This window comes from Pavona decussata, unplaced genomic scaffold, assembly GCF_977016875.1.
Source record: "Pavona decussata unplaced genomic scaffold, jaPavDecu1.1 SCAFFOLD_245, whole genome shotgun sequence".
In the NCBI taxonomy this organism is placed as follows: domain Eukaryota; kingdom Metazoa; phylum Cnidaria; class Anthozoa; order Scleractinia; family Agariciidae; genus Pavona; species Pavona decussata.
The window spans coordinates 149204-170000 of NW_028145650.1; the positions used below are offsets into that span (position 1 = coordinate 149204).

Consider the following 20797-nt stretch of genomic DNA (forward strand, 5'->3'; position numbering starts at 1 on the left):
TTTATCTACTATCTTATTTGCAGATGATACTGATCTGTTTTGCTCAGGTAAAGACATAAATGAACTCGAGTGTAATATAAATGCGGAATTAGTTAATGTTCAAGAATGGTTAACACTAAATCAACTTACACTCAACATAAAAAAATCCAATTACATAATATTTAGAACAGCAAAGAAACAGTAAAAAAAATCACTGACTCTTAAGCCCGCCGCACACGTGAGGAAAGAGCTGAGCAAAATGCCTCGCGAGGCAGATAGCTCAGCCGTTTCCTCTCGTGTGCGGTGAAGTTTTGGTGAGAATTTCGCCTCGCGAGGCGAAATCTCAAATATCCAACATGTTTGATATTTGAGATTTCGCCTCGCGAGGCGAAATTCTCACCAAACTTCACCGCACACGAGAGGAAACGGCTGAGCTATCTGCCTCGCGAGGCATTTTGCTCAGCTCTTTCCTCACGTGTGCGGCGGGCTTTAAGCTTGATAATAAGGAGATCCAGAGAGTAGATAAAACTAAATTCTTAGGAATTATAATTGACCAGCACTTAACATGGAAGAATCATATTGATTATATCACTATTAGAAGATAATAAAAACCACCGGTATGCTATGTAGGATTCGCTTCTATGTCAGTCAAGTACTATTGAAAATATTATTCAATAGTTTGATTTACCCTTACCTGCATTACGGAAACACCGTTTGGGCAAATAATTACCCCACAAGGCTAATGAAATTGTTCAAATAACAAAAAAAAAGCACTACGTATCATAACATTCTCTCCATATATCGCACCATCTCTTCCTCTTTTTATAAAGATGGGTCTCTTAAATATTTACCAAATTAATGACCTACTAATCGGATCTTTCATTTTTAGTCTTATCAGTAAATCGTTACCCAGCTATTTCAGTGACCTCTGCATTGAAAACACGCAAGTCCATGGTTATAATACCAGGAATTCAAAACATCTACAGAAGTGTTTAAACAGAACTAACTATGGAAAATACTCTTTAAGAAGTAAGATAGTTGATACATGGAACAAAACTCCTCTAGAAATAAAACGATCTCTTTCTATACATGTTTTCAAAAAGAAAATGAAGCAATTCCTTCTCTTTCAATGATTATGATATAGGCGTTAACTTACATAATTTTACTTGCACCTTTTATTATTACTGTTATTTGTACACCAAACCTGATATCCTGATTAATTTAGCTTAAAAATGTAATTTGAATCAAAGGGGGACTACTTTGTGAAAGCCCGTAAGGGTTTCTTTAGTCTTCCTCCCGACTTCAATGTAAATTGCACTATGTACTTATTATGTTACTTATAATTGAGGGAAATAAACATTCATTCATTCATTCTTTAAACAAACATCACCGGTCGGGTGCAATATTTTATCTGAGCTATTAGATCTGAAATAACTTCAGCTACTATTTTCAAGACGGATGTGAACAATTTTTCTTGTTTTTGATCTTACTCTTTATTTCAGTTGTTAGTTGAGATACGTACGTAAAATTAAATGTTGTCTTGCACTGTACTTGTGGACTGTCCCCTCCGCGGTTTGGTGGCGATGTAGATGTTAGATGTTAGATGTTAAGTAGCGAGCCATTTTAACAAACCAACCGTGTAAGTGTTGAGATTAATGCTCTCTCTGTTGTCGTATGGATGCATAAGCAATTTGAATAACATCAAGGAATTTCGCCTAGGGCGAATTAGCGCGCAGTAAAAATTCGCCACGTCATGCACAGGCCATATTTTTCGGCGGTTTCATGCGCAGACCTATAAACAACATAAACGACGAAGTATTCTTACGAAAAGATTTCGCTGTATTGTGTCCTTGCGAATTCAGAATACGCCCCAATAAAGAAAGGATTAAAATAACTACGAGAAGTCTTTATTTTTCCTTTAGGTCTTACCAGAAGAAGCGACCGAAATGTATAAATTATGCTCGATCACTTGCTTTGTTTTCTCCTAGCGCAGTACATAAAAAAAAAAAAAAAAAAAAAAAATGCTAGTCTCCTTGAGCCAGTGGAGAGGCAGTCGTAAACAGACATGATATGTTGTATTTAGTATGTGCGTAAAGAGCGCTTTACTTTCCTCGTAAGTAAGTAAATCAAAGTTGAAAGGAAGGGAAGGGAGGTTTTGTAGAGTATCGATTTAAATGTATTTTCCGTAGCGAACGTTTCCCAGCAACTCAAGATACAAATTTTAGCGCCCAATTAAGAGCGGCTGCCTGAGAATATCGAGAACTCGCGGTCAAAACTGAAATTTCGGATTTCCTCATATTTTGTCAGAAGAATACCTTTAGAGAACTATTTACGAAAATAACATTAAAACTTTCCAAAGATTTTTCGGTTTCGAGAATTCCGGCATAATGTGAAATGCCGTGATCGCGGCGCAGCCGGCGTTAAATTTTGACGAGATTTGGTGCATTTTCAAATCGCTCGGGAAGGAAGACGGCTCAGCGTATTAAAACGAGCTTTTGAAATTAAGTTAGGCATCCTTCTGAGAATACGGTCTTATGAAAATATTGCTGGAGGATTCTTATTTACATGCAGTTTTCAAAGTCCGAAGATTCCTATTTTCAGCATTTTTGTTGACACTTGAAATTGTGGAAACTTTGCGGACAAATATCGTGTCCTGGTACATCGAAATTTGAAGCAAATATTATACTTTAGGAAAGCTCTATACATGTAGTGCAATATATAAAAAATCCAGCTTGGGTAATTTAAAATCCAAGCGGTGACGGAAGTAAACACATAGGGAATTTTAATTTTTTTTTTTTCAAAAATGGTAGTGGTCACGCAAGGACAAGTTTTAAAATAAGTTTAAAATAAATTTATTGTTTATGTTTCAGTTCTGTTGGAATAAAACTAAGTTGTTATTCGGAAACAAAATCTCATGTGTTGATGGGTTTATCCCTATAAAAAATAATTTCTTTCCTAGTAGGTGATCATCGATCGCAAACAAAAAACTGAAACGTTCAGGTGTTATGTCACGCTTTCCTCGGTACGCCAGCGTCAACAATGCGAAGGATACGAAACGAAATCTGTAAATATTTCATATCAAAATGTATCTGAAACCCCCAACAGGCGATAATGTTTCATTATATTACTAATCGACTTGCGTAAAAACGCCTTTGGTTCAGAAAAGTTGCGCAAAAGTCGCAGTTTTTATAAATCCTAGGTTTGTCAAAGCTGCATCTCATCCTCACTGTCAATAAAATGTCGTGACAGGCACTTATGCACTTGTCATCGGCTTCCCCGAGGGGGGGGGGGGGGACCCCGGGCTGATATGGGGACTTTGCTAATTGTGTATTTCAAAGTTCTTGTATTTCCCCACCCGTGCGGGATTTGTTTCTAGCAAAGTCCCCAGTATTTGGCGAACCCAACTGGATTTGAAGATGCACTTCAGAACTTTATTTGGGTTCTTTAAACAGTCGGCAAACACTCGGACTTTGCATTCTGATGAAAACTGAACTTTAATTATTTTTTCTCGAATACTCCATAAGTTGCTATAAATCACTCCTCTTACTGTACATGCGCAGTATGGTGAAAATTTCAACTTTTCATTCAGTCCTGAATTCCCCAGAATCTGTTTTCAATGTATCCGGACTGATGAAGAACAACGGAAAACACACTATCATGATGGTTCATTGCTGCTTCTAAACACAACGTTCTTAAGTTTCCTGAGTACTCTGAACAGTTGCTGTGATGCTTCAGAAATTAACATTCTTGTGAATATTTAACAAAAATCAACTTTTTCTATCCTTAACAATTTAACAGACCGCTTCTATTATATCACTAACAAAAGACGACCTGTTGACCTTTAACAGTGACCTCTATAAACAATAATATATACACAGAGGAATTTTAAAGTTGCCTATGCCTACAAATACGTACAAATTTTTGACGGATGGTCTGTTTGATAGACAAAAAACAATGGATTTTAAAACATACCTTCTTGTTTTCCTCTGCCATCTTGCCATCGATCGAGCGAACAAAAATCGTCCCCAATATCCTCTCAGTTGAACATAAGCGAAGTCCCCATATTTTCCCCGAGAGTAGAGCATTCAAAAATCTAAGTCCCCACATTTCCCCCACCACAAGCGAAGAAATTTGTTGCAAAGTCCCCATAAAGTCCCCGTATTCCCCCACATCAGCCCGGGGTCCCCCCCCTCGGGGAAGCCGATGACAAGTGCATTACATTGAGCTGGACAAGCGAAGACGAGAATTCTAAAAGCTGAAGAACAAGGTATCTGTGTTTTCAATTTGCAGGCCCTAGACTATATATCATAAACAGAACTGAGATATCAGAGCCGGTAGAGAAAATCATGCTTTCACTTTAGTGCAAGGCTGGCCATAATATTATCTTTAACGGCTACACTGCGGCTATAATATATTTGAATGGGCACTTACCGTTCCAATGCCTGCAAAATAGGCATTTAATGAACCATCCCCATTAATGCGAGCAATAGTCCACCCTTCTCAGTCCGATCCGGATAGAAGAGCACCAGAAAATAACCAAGGTTGTTTGCATATTATGGCCATCACCGTGTACATAGCAATTTTAAACTTGCTATTTATAAACAATGACGCAAAATGGTTATAAATAGCAATGTGCGTTCTTGGTTTGGAGTGGTTTGCTCGATACTAGAAACTGTATTTCTTCTTCCGCGATGTCATATTTTTCAGTTTCTATATATTTTCGGTTGCATTTATGGCCCCGTGCTCATTTTCGTCCTTGATAGACGACGAGTCCGGTTGCAGTCAAAGTTCGTACTATTACAGCAACCTCCGTTTCTTTGGGTGAATGCCAAAAAGATATCTCCAGTCATCTAGGTCCCAACGCCAGGAAGCTGTTTGCTGACGACAAAACTGACAGTGAAATGTAATGAATCCTCGCGCGCGCATGTTAGTAAAGTTATCGATCATCTGATGTTGTTGATTGAACATATGAAGTTAAGTTTACTGACTTTACATTGATGGAATACAAACAGCGGTGATATTTCTGATCAACCTACGATGACCCAAGAACAAAAGTCTTTACATTGATGGAATTTGATATTCTGAAAGGATGAGTCGAATAACAATAAGACCATCTGCCCGCGCCGTCGAGATGTCTACGATCTTCGTTGGCGGTAGCCTCCCACACAGTCGTTTTTAGGGGACTCGTATTTTAATAACTCCTCCCCGAGTCCCCTCAAAACTACACATCTAGTTAAGACGTCTAGTTTAGTCGGAAGGGACCGAGAGGGAGAAATCTGCGTAACTAGCATTCCGCAAGCGTTGCTCGTCTTCGCGCTCGCGAAACTCATATATGCCTGAATAAGCCCTCATCATCATCATCATCATTATCATCATCATCATCATCATCACCATCACCATTATCGTCATCATCATCATCATCATTGGTGAATCGAATAAAGGCCTTAGAGGTACGGCATATTCCTTTGCTTTTTTTGTGAGCATGAGAAACCTGCAGTTACTATTAAATGACATCTGTAGTGCGGAAATACTTCAGATTATTGTTGAATACCTTTTTCGTGCATGGGTATGTGTGTACTGGAGGAGATTCAAAATTCGTTCAAATTAAAGTAGCCACAGCGATAAAATGATTGCTGAGACCATAGCGGTTTTTGAATATTATTTTCTCTCTTTTTTTTTTAAGTTTTATCAGTCACCTTTCCTTCTAAGACCAGAGTATTGCGTCTCTATACCACATGGTACCCTCCTCTTAGATAAAACAATAGTTTCCCCGCGTCCTCTTCTCCCCGCATTAACTTCATTCATTGTCCTCTTTTTTAAATGTCATATTCACTCAAGATTGTTTGAGGGCCGGTTGGAAAAAGCAAGCGCCTGGGATCTAGGGATTATTTTCAGCAAACTTATATATCTATTAACAAGTTGAATGCGTTGTAACCAGCTTTAAATCAATGTTATTTTCTTTACTATGGAAGAAAATACTCAAAAAGACTCAGAAAATGCTGTTTAATTAGCTACGATAAAGGTCGTTTATTGACAGGCAGACAGTCAAACAGACTACACGGGTTAGTTGAACTCCTCAGTGCGTTTGTTTGATGGAAGTTTCGTCTTCAGTGAGCAATACCACGTGTAGGTGATCTACCTTCTACTCGAAAATATGCCAAAGCGCCGGGCAAAATGGAATTTTATCTCATATCAGCGGTATCGAAGCGGCAGGCAAATACAACTCGGATACTACACTGTAGTTATAAAAACGTAAACATGTCATTAACCCTAGCTATCGACTGTGAGGTAGAAAATGTCGCTGTTTCGTACAGATTCATTTAAGGTGGCCGAATACAGTTTTTAGTGTACAGGTGTTAGAAGACGTTATTTGGAAACTATGTACTTCTGGGCGCCCCAAATTGGTATGGTGTAAGACTAACTAAGAAAGAATGGATTTTTGTACGTCTTGTCGAGCTAAGTACCGTTTCCATGGCAACGCAGCGAACTATTAAACGTCCATATATTGTAGGTTTCCTTTATTTTTAGAAAATGTACTCATTAGATTTTTTCCATTTTTTGTATCCAGATAAACTCACAAAACACTGACACAGTTGCACTATTTTCCTGTAATTTTAACAGACAGATCTCCTGTAAATATTGATTTTGCATTTTAACGTTTTGTAAAGATACCCTCTGTTAGATTTAGGTTTCTCTTTGCAGGCGAGTTACGCTTTTAGGGAACTATTTTCATGCCAAATTTTACGAAATTCTAATGAGCGGTTCCTTAGAAAACAGTTCATTTCCACGAAAACAACCAGTCGCAATTTTTTGGTCAAATGCGCATGCGTGGCTTTAATTGGGTTTCATGGCAAAGTTGAAAAGCATGCAGAAGGTCTCGGTGAATGACTTTTTTGCTCGGAAAGAAAAGAAAAAGAGTCCAGAAACAAGAAACTTAGTTATTTAGGATCAAAACTTACCTTTATTTCATGTGAAATTGAGGGATCACTTTATCGACCGCCGTATTTACGTACCACAACCCTAGCGCGCGCTTAATAGCATCACTAACAGAATCTGTAAAGCGCGCGCAAACTGTGTTCGGCCACCTTAAGAACTGAGCAGATTGTCACCCTTCTGTTTAATGAAAAACGTACTAGTTGCGTGAAGTACAATAATGAAATTTGTCGATCATTCTGACCTTGCGTTATAATGCCGCGGCAATTGGCCTTTACGAATTTTGCTGTAGCATTAGTTATCACTCACTCTAACTGTGAATAATTTTTTGTATAGGAATATTCAGCAACGAAAAACTGTTTATAGTATTACATTTTGTATTGTAGCGATAACTTTGTCGTTCTCTCGGGAAAATATATTATACAAACTATAAAATGTATTTCAAATGTGTTAACTAGTACTTGCGTGACTGACCACTGACTGACCATTTTGTTAACACTTGACTATAAATGTTATACCCAAACTAGATTTCTTACATGTAGCAGTAAAATAACAGATCGTACCTCAAGCATACCTGTTGTTGTAAGTTTCGATGTACCAGGGCAAGATTTTGCCTCGAAATATTTCCTCATTTTCAAGTGTTCACATGCGAGGAGTTCAACAGTCAGCATGTTGTTGATAGGCTGTGATCTAGAAAACATGCCTGCTTTGCACAGCTCCACAAACCCAAAAGTGATTTTAACGCCTGCTATTAGCTTTATTATTGAAACAAGTTCTTATTTAGTAAGATATATCATAAATACTTGGTTCTAGAAGTACTTCTAGATGCACCATGGGACAATGAAAAAAAATTGGTTGAGATTTGGACGAGCAGAAAGGTGACATGACACCTTGACCTTTTCAAATTTGGGGTTACATCTCACTCCCTAGTTAGACTTATTTTTTTTAAGGTATATAAAACAATTCAAAACTTATTAGATCATTAGATTTAGTTTTGGAACAAGAATTATATAATTCTCCGGTAAAAATGACATACAAACAATAATTTATTGAAACATGTCATCTTGTCCTTGCGTGACCACAGGAATTTTTTGAAAAAATATGTCAACAATTCCCTATGTGTTTTATTCCGTCAAAGACTGGCTTTTAAATTACCCAAGCTGAATTTTTGATATGTTGCAGCACAAGAATAGAGCTTTGCTCTACTGTAACTTTCATTGTAAATTTCGATGTACCAGGAAAAGAATTTTGTCCGCAAAGTTTCCACAATTTCAAGTGTCAACAAAAATGCTGAAAATAGAATTCTTCGGACTTTGAAAACTGCATGTAAATAAGAATCCTCCAGCAATATTTTCATAAGACCGTATTCTCAGAAGGATGCCTAACTTAATTTCAAAAGCTCGTTTTAATACGCTGAGCCGTCTTCCTTCCCGAGCGATTTGAAAATGCACCAAATCTCGTCAAAATTTAACGCCGGCTGCGCCGCGATCACGGCATTTCACATTATGCCGGAATTCTCGAAAACGAAAAATCTTTGGAAAGTTTTAATGTTATTTTCGTAAATAGTTCTCTAAAGGTATTCTTCTGACAGAATATGAGGAAATCCGAAATTTCAGTTTTGACCGCGAGTTCTCGATATTCTCAGTCAGCCGCTCTTAATACCGGAGGCAGAAACCAGGTTAGGAAGACCGCGCTCATCGCATTCGATCACCACGCTTAAAATACAGAGACTTTATAGTTGATAAACTTACATTAAGATATCCCCTGTTTGAGGCCACACCACCAGCAGCAATATCATATTGTGCCATGCCTGCACCAGGGTCTACCGTGGAAAATCCGACCCCACACCATCCGAGGCCTTTGCACTTCATTTTGAAATGCAGCGTGTTGTTTTTGTACGTCCACTTCAACTCGAAATTGTCACCGTCCGTAACATTGGCGTAGTGCATCATCCCAGTATGCATATCCGCATGGACTTCGTGAACAGCATAATCAAGAACGGCCAGTACAACGAAAGCACAGACTTTGCCTTTGAATGCCATGGATGCAGGTTTTGTTCCAGTTGTGAAAATTCTCAATCCGAGCAAGTGGAGAATGTCAGCTCTGTTCCGAATACTCAGAACTACTGTGCAGTGAATGCAAGGTGACGCTTTATAAATTGACAGCAACTGCCAGTTTGTCACCTATTTACATGCATTAAATTAATTTGCATTTTAAAGAAGTCTACACCCCACGTTGTGAGGGGGGGGGGGGGGTGGGGTAAGGGAGTGGTACTTAGATGTTCTAGCGACGGGGAGAAGCCGAAAGAGGGTACTGTTATCCCCAGAAAACTCCAATATGTCACGACAGGAAGGCGAGCCTAAAAAAAGTCGGAAGCCTATCCCCAAAAACCAAGAGAGGATACCTTCATTCTCTCTTGCCAAAAACCTATTCTCCTCCGCGTAAAAGCGCAATTAACTCCTTACTTAAAGTTTCTCTTTCCAATAAAGTCCACTGGAAACAATTCCAATTTCAAGAAGTCCTCAATCGCTAATTTCAAATCCAGAAACGGTCTTCGGTGCCTCCCTGTTGTTAATTTTTCTGAGTACCAACCATCCCGGTCCTCATCCCCTTCCCCACCCCCCCTCCAACCAAGTTTGAAATAAACAGCCCGCTATGGTTCAAACGTTTGAATATTTGATCGCTATAGATGAAAGCCACTGAACCGTACAGTTTCGCGTGGTACTGTAGGTTCTTATAGTATTGACATTTTACCATATTTCATCGGATTTTTCACTTTTTGTCGATTAGGCCGGTTCAGACGCCGAACTTTTCATGAGCCGAACCTAATACCTCGAATTAAGTACATGAAAAGTTCGGCGTCTGAATCAGTTGAGAACGGCTGTTTCAACTTCCAGGCTGGCTCAGCTGGAAATTTCGGCTTTGGAACGGCTTTGATTCAGACGTCGAACTTTTCATGAGCCGAACCTAATGCCTAAATTATTATAACGTATTTCAAATAAAAAAATTAAAAATAAAAAAACGGTAACATTTCGATTGGTTTTACTTCAAGTAAATTAAGTTCGGCTAATTAAGTTCAAATCAAAAGGCAGTGTTTTCGTGATTTGGGCCGACCTTAATTTAAATTACAATGTAAGTTCGAAAAGTTCGGCGTCTGAACTACTTGAGGGGGGGGGGGGGGCACTTGGTGATGGGCTCCTGACTTGACCCATGTTTGGGTATAGGGGTGCCGCTGGGGGTTTGAAACCCTGACCCTGTTTAGGACGAAAATAACCTTAAATACTTCCCTGCTAGCAGAGGTCTCTGACGGCAAAAAGGGAGATAGACCTCTGCCGGCCCCCGACGCGTTCTCTCATGTAGCCGCCGACCAGATTTTTGGTCGAAACTGACCAGTTTCCAAAACCGGTTACCGTTAATACGCAATGCGCATACTCTGTTCAGATTGTGCGCTGGAAATTTCCGAGCCCACAGTTGTTACGGCTTCCGCTGGTTTACACAAGTTTCGCACTTCAGTTATTTCACGTTTGCCACCTTCAAAGTCCTTAGTTCGCTTGATTAATGATTCCACTTTGCGAAAGCATTCCTTACAGAGATGTGAAGATTCCTTTTGAAAGTTAGCAGTGCTCTCCAACAAACCGCAAACTACAGCTTTTCAATCGCTTGTATTTAGCGATCGCCAGGTGTTCTGGCCGCTTAACTTGAAATTTACTCGGCACAAAAGGCCGTTTTCATCTTTTCCTACAGCTGCTGGTTTTACTGGTGTCCGTGGAGAATTATGTTCTTTGAATTTGCGATGTTGTTGTGGAGTCCGTGGCATTTCCACATACAGCTATCAGTAATTTCACACATCGCCCTACCGCGGCTGCTATTCGCGCGCAAACTGGTTTTCAAAGCTCGTGTTACATGTGGCTAAAATGTTACTCGTTGCTAGGAAACCCTAGCGCATGCGCGACAGAAGATTCGTCGGGGGCCGGCAGAGGTCTCTCTCCATTCTCGCCGTCAGAGACCACTGCTACTACAATTTAATAAAAACTAAACTAGTGAGCAGCACTCTGCGAACTGTAGTTGTATAACTTCTTTATTGCTCCTACGCGTTTCGTGTGACTAACGCTAGTTCGTCAGGGAGTTTAACAATACAACATGATGTGCCTGTATATATACCTAACTCATGCTTAGAGTTAACATATTTTCGTAAAAACACACCTACGGAATTGCATATAGGAAAGACAAGCCCCGCGGTAATGCGTCTAGGGAACAGGCGGTAGATTTCGGCAAGGCGTTACATACTTTGTGCGTGATATAATTTTGGGGCCCACAGTTTTAGCTAAAACTGTGGGCCCCAAAATTATAATGCTAAAATACGCGATAAGATAAAAAAAAACTATTATAAATAAATAAATAAATAAATAAATAAATAAATAAATAAATAAATTAATTAATTAATAAATAACAGTAAGTAAAAATAAAAAACATAGGAACAAAGATGCAACGGTTCTAAAGTGCGCGTGGTGCTCTTCGACTTTAGGAAAGCTTTCCATCTTATCGACCACACCATTCTCATGGCTAAGCTTATGGATTATGAGCTCCCACCTTAGGTGCTGGACTGGATTGCAGATTTTCTTACTGACAGGAAGCAACGAGTAAAACTCGCCCACGATTGCTACTTGTATTGGGGTCCTGTCAGGGCTGGTGTACCGCAGGGGACCAAACTGGGGCCCTGGCTTTTCCTGGTCATGATAAACGACATCAATGTCAATGGCGTCAACCTTTTGGAAGTACGTCGATGATAAATCGATGGCCGAGACAGTCCACAAGGGCCAACAAAGTGGAATACTGCTGTTGCTGTAGACGACCTAGTTAGGCAAGCCGAAATAGATAAGTTCCAATTGAATGAGAACAAGTGTAAAGAGTTGCAGATAAGTTTCTCAAAGTCTGTAGATCCCTTCTAAGCTGTTACTAATAGAGGTTGTAACTAGCGTAAAACTTCTTGGTCTCACAATTTGGTCTCACAATTTTCAATCAAAAGACGTGAAGCATTGTTCACTAAAATAAATGCAGACTAACGTCTCTGATTTCGGATTGCCAAATACTCGACGACAGTCTTGCAACCATACCCTGTCTCAGAGGACGGGTCCAGGACAGACTCGCTTGAAATTATATACCCTGTTCAGGGCAGAGGAGCCAAAAACCATACCCTATCCAGTGGCACGTCCCCGTATAGCCCATATTGGGGAGTACCCCCCTCTCCCCCGGGCTGAACTTGGCCTTACAAAGTTCTAGGACGGTCTTGAGAAAACGTATTATTTTGTTTATTTTTAAAATATTGGCATGGAAACCTTACTGTTGAAATCACACTACAATTTCGGTTATACCAGTTGTGTTGGTGACTTATTTACATCAGAAACAGGAGCCCATGTCATCGGCTTCTGTCAGAAAACAACTCTATGGCCTTAGGATATTGACGTCACCCGGACGTTGATAATTTGTCGGCTCAGTACGCTTCCAGGAGATTTTATACAGTGGATTAAAACTAGCAGATTTCCATTCCTATTAGGGACGGATGCCAGCTATCAAGGATTTATTGAATATTACAGTGAGAGATTCAGCGAGTAAGTCAGAAAACAGACGAACCTCCGTTAAGCAGGCCCGTAGCAAGGCTAAAACAACTGAGGGGGCTTAGCAAAATGGTGAAACAAAACTACCCCCCCCCCCCCTCCCACCGTCATTCAAAAACAGACTGATTTGGGAGTTTAAGATGCAACGAGAACATCAAAAAACCCGGTAGATTTAGTAATTAAAACAATAACTTTGCACCTGCATCACACTCTTAGGTAAATGTTTTTGCCTTTTCTTAAACGTGGACTACTACGTGAAGTTTCCTAATTTTACGTTTGAAGGAGGACGTAGACAAACGACGACAAATTTTTCTTTCTCTTTTTAAATTTTTTTTTTTTTATTTTTTTTTATTTTTTATTTTTTTTATTGTTTGCAAAATCACATTACTTACATTACTTACAGTACGGGCTAAATATATCACTAGACAATACAGTATTCTACCTACAATACATGCTTACTGGTTACTTACGCTACTGAACAAAACAGGACTCTACTTACAATTTAATACAGATAGCCTTAAACATAACAGTAACTAGATTATACAATACAATACAATATACAATACAATATTTATTTCGCCATATACACAACATTTACAGATGGGAAGAAAAAATGAAGAAAAAAAAATTGAAGAAAGAAAATAAATGGCGAGGAAACCTGAAAGAAACCACGAGGCTTATAACAAGTCAGGCTTCCTCACTTAACTAATCTTATATTAGAATTACAATATGGACTTATGGTAAATTAACTTTGACCGCGCACACGTACACATACACATATTAAGTAAGTTAGTTAGTTAAGAATTACAGCCTTACAGAAGTTAATACCTAGAAAGAAGAAATTCTTTAAGCTTTCTTTTAAAAGAAGCGGAGGAGGGAGAACTAGTTATGTCAGAAGTTAGCGAATTATAAAAGTTTGGACCTTGAAAGTAAATTGAAAACTTCCTGGTGTTCGTTCTGCACAGTGGCAAGCGGAAGGACTGAGCATTCCTAGTATTATAATTATGGATTTGACTATTCAGTAAAAAAAAGTTATTGAATTTGGAAGGGAGTGTAGAGTTCTTGAATGAAAACATAAAAAAGCCTAATTGAAACGAATGGATATCATGAAATTTTAAGAGTTTAAGTTCCTTAAAGATAGGGCCAGTATGGGCAATGTATGTGGAATTGCTTACTATTCTTAACGCACGTTTCTGTAAGGTTACAATTCTTTGAAGGTTTGACTTATAGGTACCAGCCCAAGCTAAATTGCAATAATATAAATATGGAAGGATCATAGAATTGTATAAAGTACGAAGGGAGTGAGTAGAGAGAAAAAACCTAGATTTATGAATAATACCTATAGATTTGGATAATTTATTTGCTGTTAAGGATATATGAGATTTCCAGGTCAAATTGTCATCTAGTAAAACACCCAAGAACATTGTCTCAGAAACACGAAGGATAGGCTGCTCATTTATGAAAACTTGAAATTCAAAGGATTGCTTCTTTTGCCAGGGCTTGAATACCATAAAATTAGTCTTGGCTAAATTCAAGGAGAGCCGGTTTGCTGCAAACCAGGTTGACAATTTGTTTAATTCACTATTTAATGTGTTAGTTAGGTAAACAGGATCATTATGGGAGATAAATAGGTTTGTATCATCAGCAAACAAGATTGCATCAAGCAGGGAAGCATTGTTCAAATCATTAACATACAGGATAAAAAATAAGGGACCAAGAATAGAACCTTGAGGCACCCCACAGGAAATCCCCTGTGGGGCAGATCTAACGTTATTAAATTCGACAAATTGTGTCCTCACAGAAAAATAACTTTTGACCCATTCTAGTGCCAGACCACGGATCCCATAATGATTGAGTTTGTCAAAAAGAATGTCGTGATTTACCGTGTCGAACGCTTTCGAAAGATCTAGGAATACTCCAATGGCGTGTTCTTTTCTATCAAATGCAGAAGAAATTTTGTCACACAAATCGACAAGCGCAAGGCTAGGAGAGCGATTTTTTCGAAAGCCATATTGATTATCACATAAGACATCGAAGTCATTGAGATAATTTATAATACGGTTGTAAATTATTCGTTCCAAAAACTTTGAAAAGCACGGTAGAACAGAAATAGGTCTGTAGTTGCTGAAGAGAGCTTTGTCACCTGATTTAAAAATAGGTACGACACGGGCAATTTTCAATTCATCCGGGACGATACCATAAGTAATGGAGAGATTTACAATGTGTGTTAATGGAGAGGAAACACTACATATAAACATGTTTGTTACTTACAAAGATTACTTACAAAGATGTTTCAATGTTTGTTACTTACAAAGGTTACTTACAAAGATTACTTACAAACTGCGGGTTACACGCTACTAAAAAAAAAAAAAACAGGAAAGCAGTAAGAAAAGGATGAAATTTTGTCGCTGGAAGAAAAAAAAAAAAAAATTGTGCGTTTTCGTTAATTTAAATTAATTTTAAATTTCCCATTTTTCAACTTTCCATTGTAAGATTAGCGCTGACTTCAATTCTAGAATATTTGGAGGTTTTTCTAACATTTTACATGAGTAGTAATATTTCTGAGTTTGTACAGTAAGGATCTGGAATTTCCGCATTAATTTTGAGTTAGTACTCGGGGGTGGATTATAGTCTTTAAATAGGTACTGTTGTTTAGATGGAGTAAAATTTACTTTGTGCTTATTATTAAACCATGTTAAGGCTTCTTGAAAGAGTTTTTGGCCTGCAGGGCACTCCAGAAATGCATGTTCCAAGGAATCAGCTGAATTACAGAAAAAACACTCCTCATTATCTGCTATTTTAAATCGTTTGAGCTCTTTTTTGGTCACTAAAATACGGTGTAACATTTTAAAGGAGAATTGTCTCAGTTTGTTGTTAGTAGAGAGGCGAGGTATATTTTGGAATAATTTTTGCCATTTACATTCTATATCGGGGTATTGTCTGGCCCAAGTTTTTATGGCTGTTGGTGTAACTTCTGCTTTTTCTTGAAAGAGATGATAATAGTCTTTACATTTCATTTTTGAAAGTTTAATCGATTTGTCCCTGGATAAGTCAAATGTATCACAATCATCGAGAATAAAGTTCATAGGTCTGGGTGTAGAAGCTGCCTTTGATTTGAGGTTTGCTGGAATTGATGCCAGGATTTGAAAATAGTTTAGAAAATTAATTTTTATTTTGTACTTGCGATTAAATTCTTCATAAGTTAGGAATTTTCCATTTTCATTCAGAATGTCTTGAATGTAGTAAATTCCATTTTCGGTCCAACTTTTCCAGAACAGCGATTTACCTTCAATAGTTATGTCTTGATTGTTCCATAAAACAAGGTCACTTTTGTATTTATCTTGGCGATTTAGACGTAATTCCTTAAAGTACTCTAGCATTTCTAAGTAGAAAGACGGTGAATTTTTGTCTAGTTTCTTTATATGATAATTACACTTGAGCAAGAAGTTAAGACCTCCATATTTTTCAAAAAAAGCATTTGGAATAGCTGTCCATGCATCGGTAGTTGGGCTGTTAAGCAGTCTACCAATCCAACTCAAGCGGAGTGCTTTAACTGTCGTTGCAAAATTTGGAAAGTTCAGGCCACCTTTACTTGTTTCTTGAAAAAGAACTTCCCTTTTTATTTTATCTTTTTTGATTTTCCATAAAAAATTAAAGAGCTTGGTTTGGACTCTTTTAATAACTTCTTGAGGAACAGTCAACATTGAGGCTGCATACACCAATTTAGAGACTCCTAGAGTTTTAGCAAGCAGGGTTCTCCCCATAAGTGTAAGGTCGCGAGACAACCAGATATTTAATTTAGTTTCCATCTTTTGAATTTTTAGATAAAAATTCAAATTGTTATTTTTGTCTCTATCGTTTGAAAGATAGGTTCCTAAGGTCTTAATTGGGTCCGCTGGAACATCTATCTCTAAGGGTTTGGTTTTGTTGTTTTTCAAAGAGCCTATCCACATAGCCTTTGTCTTTTTGCTGTTTAGCTTTAAACCTGAAATTTCACCAAAGCTCCCCAAAACTGACATACTTCCACGTAATGACATCGTGTCCTTACATATTAATGTAGTGTCGTCAGCGAACTGGCTTAGCTTAGCTTCTATGGAATTAGGTAGTTCAATACCTGTTATTTCCGGATTTTGTCGTATTTTTTGTGCAAGAAGTTCTACACATAGGACGAATAATAGAGGGCTCAGCGGGCATCCTTGCCTTACGCCCCTTGATACTCGAAAATAATTAGTCATGTATCCGCCGTTTATAGCTCCGCTTTCAACATCGCTATAGAGTACTGAAATCCATTTTTGAATGTTCGGGCCAAAATTGAAGAATCTTAAAGTGTGATGAATAAAAGGCCATTCTAATGTATCAAAGGCTTTTTCGAAGTCTATAAAAAGTAGTATTCCTGGGACTTTGTTTAATTCGGTAAATTCCATAAGGTCATTTAAAAGCCTCACATTTTGACCGATGTATCGTCCTTTTACGAACCCTGTTTGGTCCGAATGAATCAGTTTGGGCATCTTCGTCTCTATTCTTTTTGCAATAGCTCTAGCCAATATTTTATAGTCGACATTAAGCAATGTTATTGGACGCCAGTTGCTTAAAACCATAAGATTGTTTTCATCTTTTGGTATTAGCGAAATAATTCCTCTTCTCTGAGATATAGACAGTTTGCCTGTTTGAAAGGCTTCGTTGAAAGAGTCGAGGAGGTTCCTCCATAGCAATTCGAAGAAGATTTCATAAAATTCTTTCGTGAAACCGTCATCACCTGGAGTTTTGTCAGGTTGGAAACCTTTTAAGGCATTCAGTAGTTCATCTTTTGTCAGTTCTTGCTCAAGTTCGCTTGCTTCGTCTTGAGCTAGTTTTGGATTTTGTAAATCAGAGGAGAAGCGGGCAAAGTTGTCGTCGAAATTATTATTCTCGTCTTGTGGGATTCTAGCAGTCAGGAAGTTTTTGTAATAGTTTTCTATTTCTTCATTTATCATGCTTAAATCCGTGATTATTTCTCCGTCTATTGTTTTAAGCTGGGTTATAATCTTTTTCTCATAATTCCGTTTTTCCAAGTTAAAAAAGTATTTCGTTGGTTTTTCACCATTCTCAATCCATCTTATTTTTGATCTGAACATCGCCTCCTTTCCCTTTGTATGATAAATTTCGGACAGGTCTTTTTTAAGGTTCTCGTACTCCGTTAGAATATCATCGTCTAGATTTTGATTATTACAAATTTCCTTATCTAGCTCTTCTAACTTACGTTGGATGGCTGTTTCACGGTTTCTCAAATTGAACCTTTTCTTCTTGGAGAAGACAATTGTCATACTTCTTATTTCCATTTTTACCAATTCCCAATACAGTTGACGGCTTTCAATTTCTTTGTATTTCTCTTGAATAGAAGAGTAATTGTTTTTAATTAAATTTATATATTCGTCGTCTTTCAGTAGTGTGTTGTTAAATTTCCATGTACCCGGTCCACGTTTAAATGTTTGATCGATTTCAAGGCTAAGAAAGACAGCTTTATGATCGGGAGCAATTGAGGATCGTGTTTCTGTTTTCTTTACCTTGTTGATTAATTGTTTTGCAATTATGAAGTAATCTATTCTAGACTTTAATTTTTGACTCTTGGTTTCATAAGTATATGTTTTTGTGTTTGGGTGAAGTGTTCTGTAAACATCAACCAAGTTCTTTTTAAATTTGGAATCGGGCAGTAAGAATCCCACTGCAGGAGAATTTTTTTTCTCTGGTCTTCAGGACATCAGTTGTGTGACTTTTTTGTGTGACAACGCGGGAACACTAAATTGTTATAAACCAAGGACATTTGTATTTGCCAGTGCGTATCGAAACCCAAAGTAATAACGTTTCTTTAGACTGCCTGATTTAGGAGCAAACAGTAAACGGCATTTTTGCAATGTTAAATTTCAAGCTTATAACATCTATAACTTTCGCTTTTGTTTGTTTGTTACATAATCCAGTTGACGTTGTTTGTCGCCACAATTTTTCTGTTAAGTAGTACAAGGTTGAGAGAGAGTCATCACCGGTCATGCATGTACATGCATGCTATTTACAAGATAAGAGAGTTTCTTTCCTACAAGGGATTCAACCTGATTAAAGTTTATTTCAGCGTACACTTTAGTGCATGTGTATGTTATCAATTGTTTCAATGCTAAGCTATTTCGGGAGACGCTTCCGGTAGATCCGGCTGTGAGATTTTAACCACGGTGTAGGCCAATATGTTACAGCGACACATTTTGCAATTTCGGCCCAAGAGAGAAACAGCAGATTGTGTGTCAAGTGGTCGCCTACGGGAGGTTAAAAACAATTGAAAATTTTCAACGATCATCTCTAAAAGTGGTCGCTTACGAGAGGTAGTCGCTTAAGAGAGGTGGTCGCCTACGAGAGGTTCCATCTATAGTGATTTGACTGAAAACGTTTGGTATTTTGGAAAAGTGGTCGCTAGTGAGAGGTGGTCGCTTACGAGAGGAAGTCGCAAAGGAAGGTTCGACTGTATTATCTAATCCAGTTGCCTTTGGCCGGCAGAGTTTTGATAGTACAGTCGGACCTCTATTAAGCGGCCGCCCTGGGGACTTTGCAAACTGGCCGCTTAATAGAGGTTGGCCTTTTAATAGGGGTACAACATAAATTGGGTAGGAATGGCAGTCAACGCAATTTTATTGCCTCTATATAGCAAAGCGCATGTTGAAAAGGGAACATATGTGAAGATAAGTGCAAAAATCATTGAAACAAAACATTAAGTGCCCTGTATTTGCGCATTTCGAGTCCGTGCAAGGTTCTAGCTCTAACACAGAGAGCACGTAGTCGATAAGTTCATTATTTTTTAGCGTTGAGTATGTTCAGAAAAATATGCAAATCTATGTCACAAAAGATCAAGTTTCTTAGACCTTTTTTTGCATCAACAGTCTGTAAAAATTTTAGCTCAAAATATTTCACCTTCATGTTATCTGTCACCATTTCGCTTGAAAAGGTAATTTGCTGGTCGCTTAACAGAGGTAGAAAAACCAATAAATATTAAACTTGCAACAACAAAAAGGTGGCCGTTTAACAGAGGTATCGAATACAGCACTCTACTGGCAAATAATTCGGGACTATGAAAAGTGGCCGCTGAGTGGAGGGTGGCCGCTAAATAGAGGTCCGACTGTAGTAAAAAAAACCTGTGCAGATGTTTTTGTGAGAATGAAATCTTTATCAGTTTCACTAAGAAACTCTTTGAAGGAGTTATCAACCTCCATTACCTGTCTGCTAAAGTTATAGACCCAATTTCTGTTAAAAAGGAGTACGTTTGACATTCCTGCTGCATCTGCTTGCTGGCTACCAAGCAAGTGCGAGAAGGGAACGAAAGCTTTCGGGGCCGGGAGAAGAGAAAATACTTTTGTTTAAGTCCTTTTCGACTTCACATACCTCCAGAGTTCTCGATCAGAGAGGGGACAACTGCCACGCCGGCAGGCTAGACAGTTTGTAGATTACTGAGAACGGCGCGGTCTAACGAAATTTTCAAGTACACATTAATTTCACCGACTATCGGTTGAGTTTTGTTGTTTAAGCATTTTAGTTTTCAGCTTTTATTTTTTAACAGTGCCAACAATATCAGTCATTAACAAATTAACGTGTATTCACTCTCTCCCGCTTTAAACTCCACCAAATTAAGTTCCTCCTCAACAGCTACCTTGAGTTCAGAGAGAAACTTCGTTAAAGGGAAAATGAAGAACTCCGGCGAACGCCAGGTTGCCAAACTACCCTCTTTTTGGCGAAGTCGAAGGCAAATTGAGAGCTTCACTTAGGCTTAATGAGCTTGGTGTCTCTTTCTTACTAATCCAATTTAAAGGGACATTGTCACTGGGATTTTGCTGTGCTTTGGTCAAAACTGCAACAAACATTTAGCAATGTAACTTTGCTCAAACAACAATTGCTTTGAGAGCACTGAACAGAAAAAAATTCACGACGTTCATCAAAGGAAGGACATATAGTAACCAGTGTTAAGCGATTTATTCAGTAGAGGCTGGAAGAACTAAAAAAAACTTGATTGCAAGTTTCAATCCATTTGCATCCTTGCCACCCGCAGCTAAACGGTATTTAAAACTCTAACTTCTGTTAGATGATAAAGTAATCGTTTACAGAACTGGACCATTATTTCAACGTTTCGTTCCTTTGTCACAAATGTTTTTTTCAAAGTAACACTACTACTGAGGTGACATTGCTAATCTCCCTCGCAGCCGTTATTTGTGTCGTCACGCAACGCTCCTCCCTATAGGAGCGTTGCGTGACGACACAAA

General features: G+C 38.3%; 2 protein-coding genes across 5 annotated transcripts in view; both read right to left on the reverse strand.

Annotated features, from left to right (window-relative positions):
• Window positions 1-9456, reverse strand: part of LOC146457145 (uncharacterized) — a 42952-nt gene extending 33496 nt beyond the window's left edge. Inside the window, exon 1 of the mRNA XM_085092250.1 lies at window positions 8664-9456. Coding sequence (XP_084948376.1) covers window positions 8664-8954 — 291 coding nt within the window. The 5' untranslated portion in view covers window positions 8955-9456. The remainder of the gene's footprint in view (window positions 1-8663) is intronic.
• Window positions 9457-20049: 10593 nt separating this feature from the next.
• Window positions 20050-20797, reverse strand: part of LOC146457146 (DBH-like monooxygenase protein 1) — an 18342-nt gene continuing 17594 nt past the window's right edge. For all 4 annotated transcript variants that reach the window (XM_085092258.1, XM_085092259.1, XM_085092256.1 and 1 more), the window contains one exon: window positions 20050-20797. This exon is cut by the window's right edge. The gene's annotated coding sequence lies outside the window, so the exon portion shown is untranslated.